General features: G+C 59.4%; 2 protein-coding genes across 2 annotated transcripts in view; one reads left to right on the top strand and one right to left on the bottom strand.

The window, feature by feature from the left end:
• Positions 1–7,310, top strand: part of Iars2 (isoleucyl-tRNA synthetase 2, mitochondrial) — a 37,368-nt gene extending 30,058 nt beyond the window's left edge. Inside the window, exons 18-26 of the mRNA XM_010642675.2 lie at positions 339–447; positions 1,613–1,715; positions 2,604–2,729; positions 3,143–3,274; positions 4,156–4,262; positions 4,532–4,677; positions 4,827–5,017; positions 5,945–6,089; positions 6,482–7,310. Coding sequence (XP_010640977.1) covers positions 339–447; positions 1,613–1,715; positions 2,604–2,729; positions 3,143–3,274; positions 4,156–4,262; positions 4,532–4,677; positions 4,827–5,017; positions 5,945–6,089; positions 6,482–6,624 — 1,202 coding nt within the window. The 3' untranslated portion in view covers positions 6,625–7,310. The remainder of the gene's footprint in view (positions 1–338; positions 448–1,612; positions 1,716–2,603; positions 2,730–3,142; positions 3,275–4,155; positions 4,263–4,531; positions 4,678–4,826; positions 5,018–5,944; positions 6,090–6,481) is intronic.
• A 360-nt stretch (positions 7,311–7,670) lies between these two features.
• The window catches only part of Rab3gap2 (RAB3 GTPase activating non-catalytic protein subunit 2), a 66,380-nt gene continuing 58,808 nt past the window's right edge, over positions 7,671–15,242 (bottom strand). The window contains exons 26-36 of the mRNA XM_019210412.1: positions 14,635–15,032; positions 14,440–14,546; positions 13,042–13,108; positions 12,279–12,349; positions 11,581–11,616; positions 10,223–10,297; positions 9,934–10,152; positions 9,279–9,368; positions 8,829–9,041; positions 8,497–8,655; positions 7,671–8,407 (exon numbers count right to left, since the gene is read on the bottom strand). Coding sequence (XP_019065957.1) covers positions 8,252–8,407; positions 8,497–8,655; positions 8,829–9,041; positions 9,279–9,368; positions 9,934–10,152; positions 10,223–10,297; positions 11,581–11,616; positions 12,279–12,349; positions 13,042–13,108; positions 14,440–14,546; positions 14,635–15,032 — 1,591 coding nt within the window. The 3' untranslated portion in view covers positions 7,671–8,251. The remainder of the gene's footprint in view (positions 8,408–8,496; positions 8,656–8,828; positions 9,042–9,278; positions 9,369–9,933; positions 10,153–10,222; positions 10,298–11,580; positions 11,617–12,278; positions 12,350–13,041; positions 13,109–14,439; positions 14,547–14,634; positions 15,033–15,242) is intronic.

Below are 15,242 nucleotides of genomic sequence, written 5' to 3'. Positions count from 1 at the left end.
TTTTTTTTTTTTTTTTTTAAATAATGGAGGTGACGGCTGCAGTGGAGTGCGGGGCTGCCCGGTTTGGGCTCTGGTCAGGGCTGCACTGCGGCCTCTCCTCCCTGTTGCCCTGGTCAGAGCCTGTGGTCGGTGGGCGCTCAGTGGATGGATGGCGCGGTCCTCCGCCATAGATTACCGTTCCCCGTAGCCCCTGGCCGAGACCGTGCTCCGGTCAGCTGGGCTTCAGATCTCCTTGTCCCAGGTACAGCAGGAAGGCGGCTCCGACGCGGGGCGTGGAAGCGGGGCCACGGCCCGGCCCGCACTCGGGTTAACTGCCTGTGTCATGTGCTCCTTCGCAGGTGCCGACCAGAGGGCGGACCTGTACCTGGAAGGCAAGGACCAGCTCGGCGGCTGGTTCCAGTCGTCCTTGCTGACGAGCGTTGCGACCAGGGGGAAGGCCCCCTTCAAGTGAGTGCACTGCAGCCGACTGAAATGCTCGTTGCAGCGTTTTAGACAGCGGACTGTCTCGGGGCTGACAGCTGTGCAGCAGAGGACAGCACTGCTATGTGTGCAGTCGGCTGACGGCTGTGCTGGCCACCTTGGATGGAGGGATTCACACGCGCGCACATGCACCCTCATCCTCTGCGGCTTCCAGGGCCCTGTCCCGGGGAGGGCGGTCACCGTCCTGCGTTCCGTGAGAGGCGGGCGTGAGTCCCAGGGGAGCAGCCTTGGGCTGAGGTGCACGAGTGGCGGATCTGTCCGAGTGGCCTGTGTCATGTTGCCTTCGCACAGAGACGCACACGCGCGTAAGTAAGACTGTCAGGTGCTGCAGTTTCCTGTTGAGTACAGGAGAGGGATAGGGGCACTGGTCCCCCTGTGGATTAGACTGGAAGAACGGGCAGCCCTGCGCATGCACATGGATTTCTGTGCCACACCAGGCTGCGGGAGGGCCCGAGATGCCACTTCACCAGGGCCTCCTGCTCTCCTCTCACAGCTGCTTTCCTTGCTGGATCGGCAGCAGAGCTGTTTCAGGTCCTGAAATAGCTTATGACTTTTGTTGTCTTACCAGAACACAGTGTTTTGTCTTGGTAGTGCTAGAGACTGAACCCAGGGCTTCCACAACGAGCTCCATGCACAACCCCTTACAAATGTTTTTACTGTGAGACAGGGCCTCCCTAAGTTGCTACATTCCTAAGGCTGGGCTCAAACTCGTGATTCTCCTGCCTCATCCTCCTAGAGTGGATTGTACAGGCGTATTTACAGGAATGCTTGTCGGGCCCCACCCTGTGTTTCTTTCTTAGGTAATATTTAAAAACAAACACAGCATGGGCCCTGTTTTTCAAGCTGTCTGAGTCAAGGTGGCTCTGAGGGACACAGCCCCTCTAAGGCCACGCTTTCCCCTTTAACGTTCAGTGGGGAGAATGGAATCGGTGCCTCTCCGGCGGGAGAGCCCTTACCCAGCTTGGTGAGGTCCGGGGTCTGCACAGTAAAGAGGGTCGGACATGCGAAGGCAGGAAAGGCCGCTCGGGAGCGGAGATGGCTGCAGGGACCGCGCTTGTGGGCTGGGCTCGGATGGCCAGGAAATGGCCAGACGCTGTGTGCTCATCACTGAGGCGAGGATTTGTCTCCTCAGGACAGTCATGGTCCATGGCTTTACCCTTGGAGAAAGGGGAGAGAAGATGTCCAAGTCCCTCGGCAATGCCCTGGACCCTGACGTTGTCATCAATGGGGGACAAGTAGGTGTTACCCTAAGGTTCCTGTTAGTTTTGTTTGAAGGGCCCTTCCTACATTGACAGTCCAAACTCTTTATTTGCTTCATTGTGTTTTGTTTTCCCTGGTACTGGGAATTAAACTCAGGACCTTCATTTGCCAGGTAGGTGTGGCAGGGTTGAACCCTGGCTCCCAAACTCTATAGTCACTTTAGTGTAAAAACACAGCACGCCTTTTGCACTCACAGACGACGGTGCCCCCTCTGGCGCTAGCCCCTCAGGAGGCTGAGGCCGGACGGTTGAGCCTGGGAATCCAAGGCCAGCTTGGGCAACACAGTGAGACCCCGTCTCCCAAATAAAAGCAGTGTGCTTTCCTGTGTTTTAAATCTCGGTGTGAGACAGGGAGGAACCGGGTTGTAGCCCTTTGACCCGTTCCAGTCGGCAAGGTCTCAGTTCCCTGAGCTGCCGGGAAGGGAAAGCCGATTTCCCAGGCCAGCGGGAATGTTGTCAGGAAAGGGTGTGCGTGGTGCCGCATGGGAGCTCGGGTCCTGCGCTGAGTTGGAGGCAGGACGGGCTGGGTGCTGGTCACGCGTGTGGTGTGGAGTTGCTGTCCCTGCGCTCACTCACGCCCGTTCTTCACTGTCCCCTCCATCCTGTCCCATCAGGATGGGCTGCTTCTGCGTGTGGGTGCTGGGGACAGGAAAAGAGCAGGCGGAGCTGTCCCCGCACCCTGTGTGTGGCCAGGCGGAGGGGCAGGACCGCAGCGTCCCCATCTCTGGCGGTGGCTCTCGACGCAGCCCGCCTTGCTCCGCAGTGGGTGGCTGCTGTCCCCCGGCCCTGGAGTTTCTCTGGGTTTCCCAGAGCTGGGGCCCAGCCGCCAAACCCGACCCTCTGCTTCCTGTTTCCGATGTGAAGGACCAGAGTGCGGAGCCTCCGTACGGGGTGGATGTCCTCCGCTGGTGGGTGGCTGCGTCCAACGTCTTCACGGAAGTGACCCTTGGGCCCTGTGTGCTGAGCGCAGCCAGGGACGACATCAACAAGGTCAGCGCCAGAGCCTTCTCTGGGGCGGGGAGGGGTCAGAGCGATAAGCACGCCGTTCCCCTTTATCCAGTGTAATGCAAAGTTACACTGACTTCGTATTTGCCATGTGCCCAGTGACTTGACATTTGTTCCGCTTATCTTTATCTTCACCTGTGAGTAAAGGGAAACACCATCTTCCCTGCACGAAGGTGAGACGTTGACAGGTGGTTTACGCAGTTAGAAAGGAACGCAGTGAAGACTCAGTCCGTAACCCACAATCCGGCGTCTGTACAGTTGGGCTGGGAGAACGAGTGTGTGCATTACTATCTTATTCAGGAAGCGGGGATGGAAGCTAGAGAGCCATAAGTGACTTCTGGTGGAACCTGAAGGTCGCTTACGTGGTTTGTAACTGTCCCTGCGCCTCCTCGGCACAGCTTAGGAACACACTCCGCTTTCTCCTGGGAAATGTCGCCGGCTTCGCCCCAGACACAGACTCCGTGCCTGTGGACCGCATGCACGTCATCGACCAGTACATGCTGCACCTGCTGCAGGGTTTGGCGAGCAAGGTGGGTGTGAGGCAGGGCTGAGGGGACGGGGTCTGTCGTCCAGGTGGCACCGGCCTCGCTGGGAAGCCCCCATGGCTGTCCTGGGGCCCAACAGTTGCTGAACAGCTGCTCAGCACCCAGAGCCGGGAGGGAAGGTGTCTGCGGTAAAGGGACGTCACCGCAGTGGCCCTTCCTGGGCCTGTGCAGGTGCTGGGCTTTCTCGCTGCCGTGGGGAGGGCTGTGCCTCGGTGCACGGTCAGGGCACAGGTCAGGTTTTGCTCAAAGCAGAAGAACAAGTGAGGGCTGGGATTTACTTCGGGGCTGCTGCCTCCTGCCTCGCAAGCGCAAGGCCCTGAGTTTGAGTCCCCGGTACCAAAACACCACCCCCAGAAAATGAGTGAACATGAATGAATTGTTGGTAGCCCTCACTCTGCTGTTCTAAAAATGGTATGGTTTTAGGCTAGGCGTGGCACATGCCTGAAATCTTACACGAGGCTGTGAGACGGGGGAGGATCACTGGGAAGCAGGTAATGGTATGGTTTTAGGCTAGGCGTGGCACATGCCTGAAATCTTACACGGGAGGCTGAGACGGGGGAGGATCACTGGGAATTGCAGGCAGCGTGGGCTGTGAAGCAAGACGGTCTCAAAAACCCAAAGTGCTGTGATTTTTAGCATGTAAATTAGCAGGCCGGCGTCACCTGTACGACAGTAGAGCTCTTGCCTGGCGTGCTCAGGTCCCGCTCCGTCCTCAGCACTGCATAAACCCAAGCTTGGTTCTCTGCGCGGTGCTGTTCTTTTGTAGCTCTCATGGTGGAAGGGCCTTCGGTATACTGTTGGATTTGGTGTCCAGAAACGAGCACGAATTGGAAGCTCGGTGTCCACACTTTGACCCTGTTCTCCAGGTCACCGACGCCTACAAGCAGTATGACTTTGGGAAAGTTGTCCGACTGTTGCAGGCATTTTACACCAGGGAGCTCTCTGGCTTTTACTTCAGCATCATCAAGGACCGGTGTGAGGCACGGCAGGAGGGAGGGAGGGAGGCCTTCCCTAGCGTGCCCATCTGCTGCATACTCTGGAGCAGGCTCGTGGGTGACGGGAAGAGGCGGGTCCCGGGGTCGCAGACCCCAGGGGAGGGGATGCGGGGCAGTGTCCTCGGCAGAGGGCTAGACGCCGTTTCCTGGTGACGCCCGCCCGTCAGCACGTGGGTGCGGCTCACCCAGGGCACCGCAGGGCACCGGTGCATGCAGCAGGCCTGCTGAGCAGGGTGCTCTTGCCCAGGCTCTACTGCGAGAAGGAAGATGACCCCAAGCGCCGCTCCTGCCAGATGGCGCTGGCCCAGATCCTGGACGTGCTGGTCCGCGCCTTCGCGCCCATCCTGCCGCACCTGGCCGAGGAGGTGTTCCAGCACCTGCCCTACGGCTCAGGTGAGGGCGCGGGACGGGAGGAGGCTCTGCAGCAGCTCTGCTGACGTGAGCGGGAGCTTTCCCCGTGAGCCCCGGGAGCGCTGGACAGTGCCTCTGCGGCTCCCTGGAACGGGAGGCCCGCGAGCCTCCGTCCGCCTTTTATCTTGCAGAGCCCGAGAGTGTTTTCCGCACAGGCTGGATCGGCACCAGCTCCGTCTGGAAGAAGCCCGGGCTGGAGGAGGCGGTGGAGGGTGCGTGTGCTATGCGAGATTCGTTTCTCGGCAGCATCCCGGGCAGAAACGCTGCAGAGTACGAGGTCGCCATCGTGGTCGAGCCGGGCCTGCTCTTTGAGATCATGGAGGTACGTGCCGGAAGCACTCCGCAGCTCCACCCGGAGTCGCTTTATAAAAACGCCTGAGGTTTTTGAGGTACTGGGGATTCAACCTGGAGTCTTCACACTGAGCTTTATCCCCGGCCTCTCTTGGGGAGACAGGGTCTCCCTAAGTTTGTTTCCCAGGCTAGACTAGACCTTGCGCTCCTCCTGCCTCAGCCTCCTCAAGGGCTGGGATTCTAGGCCTGCACCTCCACACCTAGGTGATAAACTTAATTGTTAATTAGATGTAGGGTTTCAGTCTGATCCTGATGTTTCTCTGCTTCTGTTTCCGGCATCTGGACGTCCTTTCTGGGCTCCAGGGGTGGCCTGTTCTGCACCCTTACTTGACAGGGCCAGGGCCAGGGCCAGGAATGCTGTGGTGCAGCTCCCTGGAGCTGGAGCTCAGCGCCTCGGGTTGCCTAGAAGGAAGTGACAAGATCACCTGCGGCAGCTGCATGAGGACACCTGGCACGGGGCTTGGTCACAGGACCAACTGAGACCCAGGAACGGGCGCCGCCTGTCCCTTGAGTCACAGGGCTTCGGCCAGGTTGGCCCGGCAGCCGGTGGCCAGGACGTTCCCCGGGAGGGAACTGGCACACACGCTGCCTGGAAGCTTCACTGGCAGCAGTTGGTGACCTCGGTGAAACGTGAGCAGTGGAAGGAGAGGAGACTGCAGGGTGGCAGTAGCTGCAGGCAGCTTTTTCTTTCTTTAAAGGAATGTTTGTTTTGGCTCCGGACTCTCTTGGGGGATGGGAAGTGGGCTCAGAGGCGTACAGGCGGCCAGTGCAGGGAGGGCACTTTGTGGGTTTTCCTGCTGCTCGGGTGACACCGGAGCCTCAGCGCCCGCCTCAGTCGGTGGCGAAAGCTGTACCTGGGCTGTGCCGGGCCTCACCGCCGCTCTGTGCTCACTTGCAGATGCTGCAGGCCGAGGAGACATCCAGCACCTCGCAGCTCAGTGAGCTCATGATGGCCTCGCGATGTACGCTGCTGGCCCAGGAGCCCCGGCAGAGGCCGGCTGGCACTACCGAACTGGCGGGCACCTTCCTCATCAACCTGGAAGGTGAGGAGGGCCGCCGCTTCCCATGGGGGCGTCCCGGTCCCGTGTGTGCCCTGCCCTCCAGGCCTGCGGCCGCCTCCCCAGTGCCCACTGGGGTTCGCTGGGCACCCTCGTGGCCACCTGCCTGCCCAGCCGGTGTCTGGTGGGGGCGGCCCCTCCCGACTGCGGTTCTGTGCTGCCTGAGGCCGGGACGTCAGCGGTGGCAGCTGTTTCTCTGCCCATCCTGAGCAGTTAGTGGGTACGCCACAGCTGTCCGCAGTCCCATATGTCGCCTGGCTTCCCTGTCTCCGCGCTTAGCTGAGCTCCTGCACCCTGGCCCTGCGGCCCTTCATTCGGCCTGTTCCCGCTGTAGGTGAGCAGCTGAGTAGCTGAGTCAGACTCCCGTTTGTTCCCAGGTGGCGACATTCGGGAGGAATCCTCATACAAAGTGCTCGTCACACCGGCGACGCAGGAAAAGTGCCCTCGCTGCTGGAAGTACACGGCTGAGTCCCCAGACACGCTGTGTCCTCGTTGTGCTGAGGTGGTGGGCGGGGTGTAGCACGAGGGCTCCCCGGCACTAGGCCCAGGGGTGTAGGTGATTCCCGTGACACAGAAAGCCAGGCTGTAGTTAAGGAAAGGTGAAGGATGAAGGATGGAGTAAGAGTCAGCCAGATGTGGAGGCGCACACCTTCATCACGGCCTTCGGGAGGCCGAGGCAGGAGGATCGCGGGTTTATCACCAGTCTCGGCTGCAGTGAGACCTTGCCTCAAGAAAAATCAAACGCTAGAGTTACACGCGTGCCTTCACTAAAGTGAAGGGTTGTACATAAACGTGGAAATGTGTTGCAGGCCCATTGATCCTGTGGAATGGACACAGGCATAGATGGTTTTATATTTTCTAAGAATCTTTTTGAGTGTTCAGCTCCATAATGTAATAAAAGCACTCTGAACAGCTGCCGCTGGTGCAGGCTGTGGCTGTGGCTGCGGCTTGGAGGGGGAAGCTGGGAGCAGATTATGCGCACAGGCGCACAGTGTGGGCAGGGACTCAGTCTCTCCGTCCGCCTGCCTCAGCAACTTAAATACTCAATTGGATTTCTTAAAAGAGCAATTTAAATTGGCTGTGCTTTTAGATGAGTTTTTCTAACAAAGGTGAAACTTCACCTCCCTTTGCAAGAATCTGAAATGGGCAGGGTGGACAGGGTGGACACTGACGTCTCCCTGCATCACAATAAAAGGCCTTAAGGAGACAGCAAAGCAAAGCACTGGCATCCTAGTGTGTGCTGGGCTCCGGACAGCTCCCAGTAGGGCCTGCGTGCTTTAGCCCGACTGGTCTTGGCACCGCAAACCACAGAGGAGTAAAGCAGGGCTCAGGTCTGGAAACGCAGAGACCCCAACCCCAGAGCCTTCTCGAGGCACCGGAAGCACTAACCGAGCAGGTGCAGGGGAGGGGAGGGGAGGGGAGGGGAGGGGAGTCCCTGGCCCGAGGCAGAGGTGGGGACACCAGGAAGCCTCCGCCCCGTCCTTTCCTAAGGACTGGTGAACACAGGCACCTAACAGTAGGAAAAATAAAGCTGACTTAAAACTTTGTCTTTATCTTTGTTTTTACATGATAGTTTTACAAGATAATACATTTTTACAATTAGCCCATGTGGATACAACTTTGCAACTTGGCAGAAACAAAATTTACACCGGAACTGACTGTGCTGGTTGATGCACGGCAGACAGACAGTTTTGGCAAATGGATCCCAGCTCCCGCTGGCTCCCTTGATGACGCAAGCCCTGTCTTGTCCAGGACAGGGCCGGTGAAGCGGGTGACAGCTGTCCTCAGCCTTCTGCAGGAAGTCAGCGGGAGCCTGACCTGGCTGACAGGCGCACACACCTAGATTCAGTTATAGCAGTGACATCCGGGTAAGACAGAATCTTACAGTAAACGCAGTCTGTAAGTCAGAGCCAGTTTTAAATAGCAAAGTTGAACAAGAAAGCTACTTGTCTTTGAATTAAAAATAAACAGTAAAACATCTGTATTAGTTCATCTTTAGCATCAACTGTAGATGTGGTGTTGAGCCAGGATTGCACTTTTTAAATTTTTATCTTACAAAAAAGGGGCACATTCCATAAAATCCTAGGTGCTGCTCTGTGACTGGCTGTGCACTGCCCACGCATGTGGGCCGCTGGGCCCGGGTGCTGTCAGGACGGGGGCAGCGCCAGGGCTTCCATGGCCTCAAGGAGGTGCAGGGCCAGGCCGTACTGCCCGTGCTGCTCGGGCAGGAGCTCCACCACCTTGTGCACCAGCCTGGCTGTCACGGCGATCGGCACACCTGTGTCCTGCAGGTCCTGGGGGCTCTACGGGCGGACACGAACCCCGTTAGGCAGCAGTGGCCAGGGGGCAGCCGGACAGCGACTCCCGCCCGGTGCCCCCGCCCTGGCCTCACCATGGCCTTGAGCCACGTGCACAGCGTGGGTGGCAGCCGCGCCAGCAGCTCCATGCCCTCCCGGCTTTGTGTGTGCAGCAGTGCGTGCGCCAGCCTCTGCCCGGTCAGCACCAGCAGCTGGGAGGCCAGGACCTCTTTGTCGTGCACCTGCAGGATGGCCTGAGGGGGACGGAGGACACAGTTCTCCCCCAGGTGCCCGGCACCCTGGACGGCTGCCCTTGGTGCAGCCCCAGCGTCACCAGGCCCAGTGCCCAGGCCCAAGCCCCCGCCCAACTGTCCCCTCGCAGCCCATCACGTGACTGGCGCTGGGCTGCTTTCCCACCGCTCCGTACCTCTTCTCCCAGGTGGTCGGCGCCGTGGCTGTACAGCTCCCCCACGTAGTGCCTTCTGACCACATCCTCGCTGACCTGCAGGTGCTGGGCTAGGTCCACGGCCAGGGCCGGCCAGTCCCGGTCCTTCCCAGAAGCCGCCTCTGCCGAAGGCTTCCTGTCCTTTGGGGCTGAATGCTGCGCCTGGACGGCGGCACTGACAACTTTCAGCAGGAACTGGAAACACACCACAGGGCCTTGTTGGTACGTTTTCCCAGATACCGAACCAGGACTCTGGCTTCCCTGTCAGCCGCGTTTCCGTGAAAGCCATCTTTGCTGTCAGAACAGGCACGGGTGACTTCCGAGAAGATGGCCCAAGAACTCTGAGGGCAGCATGGGGGTTAAGGACCCTGGAGCTCTGGCCTCCCGCCCTCCCTCAAGGTCACAAGGATGAAATCCAGAAACTAGAATTACCTGCTGTCGAACAGAAATAAAATTGGGATCCATCTCCCCACTAGGTAATAACTGGATTGAGGTTAAGTCTTTGAAAAAGGCATTTTTTCCCTAGAGAAAAGAGGTCAAGAGAAGCGCTGAGTGGATTCGGGGAGAAAAACCATCTCGCCGTGGTGGACTCATGGCTGCTTGCTAGCTTCTGCTCCACAAGGGTCTGACGTGTATCGGCCACGTGTGGGTGCGCCGCCGGCAGTGGTGGGCAGCCTTGCACAGCCCAGAGGTCCCCTCCCCTTACGTGGCTGTCACCCAGGCAGAGTGACACGACACTGCCGAGGCTGGGTACAAAACGCTGTGGCTCGGGCTCCGGGATGTTGCTGCCCCAGGTGACCCGGAGGCGACCTGCCGGCTGGCCAGAGACTGAGGCCCAGAAGCGGACATCATCTCCGCTGCCAACCTCGAGGAGCCTGCCAGCCACGCCCGCACCACGGCCCCGGGACTTCAGACCACAGGTGCCCGAGGGAGGGCAGGTGCTGCTCGGTGCCGAGTCCTTTAAAAAGTGACGCCCAGGGCAAGGGGAGAGCGTGGCGGGAACAGGACGAGGCCCAGCCCACGCCCCAGGCGCAGCTGCCACCTCCCAGCCTGCCCCGGGGCACCGTGGAGGCCTGGAGCTGCGCACCTTGCTGTCGAAGAGGGACAGCGGCTTGACGGCCTTGAGAGCGAAGTGAGCCACAGCGTAGAGCACGGCGCCCAGCACCGAGTGGTGCTGCACCAGCAGGTAGTGCACCGGCTTCTGCTCCAGCGCCAGCTCCGCTATGGACGCGGGCCCCTCCGCCGGCAGCCACGCGTCCTCGGTGTCGAGCACGGGCGGCGGCATCTCGTCCCTGCCCACGTCGGCCTGCGGGCAGAGGCTGCATCAGGGCCCCCAGGAGCTGGGGGTGGCCCCGCCAGGGAAGGAGTGGAGTTACCTCCATCAAGGTCTGCAGGAGGTCCACGCAGCAGCCCAGGAAGGAGGTCAGCGCCGCGTCACTCATGCCCACGTCCTGTTTGTGATAAGGATGTCATCGGCCGGAGCCCAACAGGCATTCGTTCCACTGCCTGCCTGCTTTTGAGTCGAGGCACCTGCACATGTCAGCCCCTTCCTTTATCACAGAATCAACCCGCCTGGAGACTACGTTTAAAAAGTGGTACTACTATCACCTTTCAAAAATATTCTAAGCTGCATGCAGTCTCAGCAATCTGGGAGGCTGAGGCAGGAGGGTCACCATGAGTTTGAGGCCAGCCTGGGCTACAGAGCGGACCCTATTCCAACCACCAGACAAAGACACAGTTCTGAGCATGCACCGTAGCTCAGTGGGAATGCACACACACGACCCTGGGCTCAGGCCCCAGCACCCCCAAAAGTAAGCCAAAATAAGAGTTCTCTGCCCACTGGAGAGAGCTGGGCCATTCACTCTGCTTGTAAGGCTTTCGCTAGCCAGGGAGCCACGGGAAGACACACATGACCGTCCAGCCTACAAGTTCTATGAGATGGCCTGGCCTGGTTTCTAGGGACTGAACTGAACCCTTTGAACAAAACAAGGGCTTCCAGCTGAGAACTAAAGAAGGGATTCACGCTGTGGGCAGCAGCCAGGCCACTGACCCCACAGCAAGCCTCTGCTGGGGCCGCCGTGATTAAGACCGATGAGCACAGAATTCAGAGAAGGATGTGCATGTGTGCGTGTGCAAGGTGACACTCCCCACCCAGGCCGGAGCCGTTCTCCGGCGATGCTGGCTGTTTACGACTGAGGCCTCTGGCAGCTGCAGGTGCCCTGGCCATTCTCGGAGGTCTGTGATGGGAGGCGAGCACGCAGCTCACAGCCGCACCAGGCCCCTGGGAGGCAGCGCTGCGCGTGGTTACTGCACGGAGGCCCGGTTCCCCATGCGAGGAACGGCCTCGGCAGCTGCTTCCCCTGCTCACTTCCGTTGCCCAGCAGAGCAAACACAGGCGACAGGGCAGCTTGCTGTCTTGCCTGCCTGGCCAGAGGCGCACACCAGTGACACCTGGCCCAGCTTGCTACCTACAGCCTGCGGAGGTTGGGCTACACAGGGCACAGGTCCTGGCCAGGTTCCTTCACAGCTTTCTCCGTTTCTTGTTTTGGTACCAGGGATCGAACTCGGGACGTTGTGCTAGTGAGGTAGTGGCACCACTGAGCTAAATCCCCCGCTCTCCGTTTCTCGTCTTCCAAAAGCAGCAGCAGGTGGGATAAAGTTCACCTTAGGGTTAGACACCAAGGTACAAGGGCAAGTGCAGGGTCAGCAACGTTCCTCTAGCTGAGAGACTCACCCTCCGGCACAGCCTGTCCTTTGGTGACTTGCCAACCTGTGACGAAAGGAAACGAGGTGCTGCAGTAGTCAGAACTTTGACTTACAAAGGCACTGCCGCTGCACAGGAAGGCAAGAGTAACCAGCCTTAAAAACTCAATCAGCTTTCAGCAAGTGTGTCAACCTTGCCTTTACCTTGGTTCTGCTAATAGTGACACAGGTTTGTGGTGCTGCTTAAAAATGAACTCACAGATAACCCTTTTCAAAAACAAACTGTGTATTTTTGACCTATGAAGAAAACACTGACCAATCTGGCCTTCACTTTGTACTGTCAAACTGTGTCACCTTAAGAACCCAGAGGCAAACTCGAGATGGCCAGTGACAGCACCTGGGGGCTTTCGGGCTGAGTGACCAGAAAGGAAAGGACAGCAGCCAGGCTGGGTGCTGTGTGCAGGACGCTGAGGCACAGGTCCGGCTGAGCCAGTGCCGGCCGGCCGGCCGTTCTCACAAGCTCCCTGCGGGCCATGCACTCCCTGCCTCACCTGTCTTGGTGCCAGCTAACAGCTTGCAGGGGGCCCCCACAGCTCCCTGCGCTCAGCTCCTCTCCTTCCCACCACGCCACTGCCTCTGGTGGGCATGGACCCTGCCGGGGTCACGACTCCTCCCAGCAGGACGCAGGCTGCAGTTGGACCCCTCTGCCCCCGCTGAGGTGAGGCCCACCTTATCCATCAGGTACGCGGCAGCAGAAAACCTCTTCACCAGGAAAGTGGTCCACATCATGAGCGCCACACCTGGGGAGCAAGCAGACGCGCGTCACACACGGCCCCTAACCCACGTGCCCGGTGTGATTTCATCTTTGATCTCACACAGCTCTTTCGTGACAGAGTGAGCCGCGGAGGAGCACACAGCCGCAGCCAGGGAGCGTCAGAGGATTCACATATGGACCCCGAGAAGAAAAACAGCGCGGCATGATGCACAGCACGGCCACCAGGAAGGACACGGCGCGTGTTGGGCAGGGCATGGCACAGAGAACACTGCTGAGGCGGGTTTGTGCTAACCCAGCACAGCACCAGCAGCTCCACCGCTGAGCCCATACCCGAGGGAACTGAGTTCAGGAGGTGCTGGAAGGTTTTTGAGAACAGTTTAACAGCATCCAAATGCTAGAGACAATCAGGTAACCATTGGCTAAAGTGGCAAAAGTATTTTACATAAAAAATCTGAGCTTCGTAACTAGTATTTTACATAAAAAATCTGAGCTTCGTAACTGCACGTTCACTAAGGTGCGATACAAAAATGAAAATGTCTCAAGATTGGCACTGAGGCAGCATCAGTGAGCCTGTGGCCCAGGGGACACAAGAGGACGACCCTAGCGGCACCGTCTTCTGGGTAGCATTTTCCCAAGAAGCCGGAAGGACCAGAGCTCGGCATCCCAGTCCCACGCGGGCGCACCCCCAACACCGACGGCGCCATGCAGGGCTCTTACCGTGCTGCACATGCGCGCTGATGATGTGCCTCAAGTGCTCGAGGGACCTCGCCAGGAAACGCGCTTCCTGCACGCAGAAGGACAGAGGGACAGGCGGACTGGAAACTCGGGAGGCAGTGGCACTGTGGCTCAAAGGGCGCATGTGAGGTGGCGGAGCTGGGACAGGGTCTGACAGGCACACCAGCTGCCGCTATTTAAATGCAGACACCAGGCACCGCGCGCCCCTTCTCTGTGAGCCGCCGTGGCTCCGTGATGACTGTGGATACAGCCTTCATGTCGGGAGGAAACCGGGACAAGGCGCATACGTCCCGAAGGCCACAGCGGCCATGTGCTGTGATCCCGACCAGCCAAGAGGAGGCCCTGGGGCCACCGTGTCCCTGTGCCAGCAGCTTTGGTTTGGAAACACACACGGCAACGTTTCTTGTCGCTTTCCTACATGTGGATCTGGAACTGGGCCACTTGTATTCAGAAGTTATCACATCCTCACTCTCGTTCTAACTTTCCACGCCTTGACCACTGGGGGGTGACAACTCCACCCCTGTCCCGGGACCTCACACTAACGGCTAACGGGTCAGAAGCTGTCCCCGGCCGAAATCCCATTTTTACCACGTGAATGACCGCATGTTAACACACTGTCTTGGAGAGTGTAAGGGAGGGTGTTACTGCTGTTAGTGTGGGAGAGCGAATTCGCGCATCTCTGCGTTTTCTACAGAGGCACCACCTACAGACAGTAAAGACAGTTCTGAGCCGAGGGGAGTCATTCAGCAAGCCGGGGAGGCTCAGTGGCAGAGCACCAGCACCCTGGGTTTGATCCCCACCCCAGCAAAAACCAACAAAAAGGGCGATTTTCGGGACTCTGGGCAGGGAGGCCCACCGCAGAGGTGCTCCCGGCCTGTCCCGTCCTGTCCTGGTCAGCCTGAAGGACTGGCGCCCTCGTGTCAGGCAGTAAGTGGGGCCAAATGTCACAGACTGACGGGCTTCACCTGAAACCCAAATCCGCACTCGAGGCCTTGCTCCTGTCAGCCCATGCGCATCCAGGATCGCAGGGCTCAGCAGGGCCGAGGGCCACGACACCCTTCAGAGACCAGTGTGACGGAAGCCACACCTGCAGACGAGGGGCACCTGGCCACAGCGGACGCTGCCTGCACCAGAGGACAGTCAGCCAGGGGTGCTGTTTCCTGCAGAAATTCCTAAGAGAACCGAGAACGCGCCCCTCACAACCCAGCCGGGGCTGAGGGCAAAGGCCTGGCTTTAAGGGAAAGCTACGCTTCCCTCCTGGCAGTGAGCAGTGTGCTCGGGCAGGGCCTGCAAGACGGGCACAGGCAGCAGGACAGAGCCGTCAGGACAGGCAGAGGCGCTGCTGAGCCAAAATCAGCTGCCCCGGAGGCCGGGCCTCACCTCGGGGTCCCTGTTCCACTGGACCACATACTCCCAGCAGCAGTGCGCGTGCAGCACGTCCGGCTCCAGGCTGCACGGAAACTGCTCGCAGGCCAAGCGCAGCGCATCTGGAAGCAGAGGTGGTGGTCAGGCTCCTCTCAGGGAGGACGGCTGCACTGCCCCCCACCCCCAGGCCACGGCCGCCTCACTGGCCACCTGGGATGCCGCCTGTGTCCGCCTCCGCCTCCGCCTCCCGCGGGAAAGCTCTGTCAGCGCCTTCTTTGGGTTCGCCTGCGTTTTCCCCACCGCCGTCCTGATGAGCCAGGTTGAGCAGGCCAGGGCTCAGGTCCTGCTTAAACACCCACTTGGCCACGCTGTCCGCAATGCCACCTGCGGCGGAGACAAGGCAGGCAGCGTTCGGGACCGGTGGCGGTGGCGGCCGAGCGCGTTCCCCGCGGACTGCAGTGCCCCGCTCCAGCTCGGGCCTGAGGAGACGCGAAAGGCCAGGAGATCTGCAGCGGTGGCCAGGGCCGGCCGCCGTCACTTCAGAACGGCCGGGAGGGGATTCCCGGGGTTCTGAACGGGAAGGAGTGAACGTGTTCGGGGCGATGGGGAGCAGTCACCCTCGTCCCCTCACACACATCTTGAAATGCCACGCCGTGTCCCAAACCCATGTCGTTACTCTGCACAAACTACAACGTATTTCAGGAAAGACGTCTAGAAAAATGGCACAGGAAAGGAAAAAAAAAGAAGGGCGTCGTGGGGTGATGAGACGGCCGCCGCGGCAGGCAGGGCGGTCCCCAGGGTGGCGGGGCCACGCGTGC

Source organism: Fukomys damarensis, unplaced genomic scaffold, assembly GCF_012274545.1.
Source record: "Fukomys damarensis isolate Sample0158 unplaced genomic scaffold, DMR_v1.0_HiC HiC_scaffold_11, whole genome shotgun sequence".
NCBI lineage: Eukaryota > Metazoa > Chordata > Mammalia > Rodentia > Bathyergidae > Fukomys > Fukomys damarensis.
This window is presented reverse-complemented; position numbering and strand designations above follow the sequence as displayed.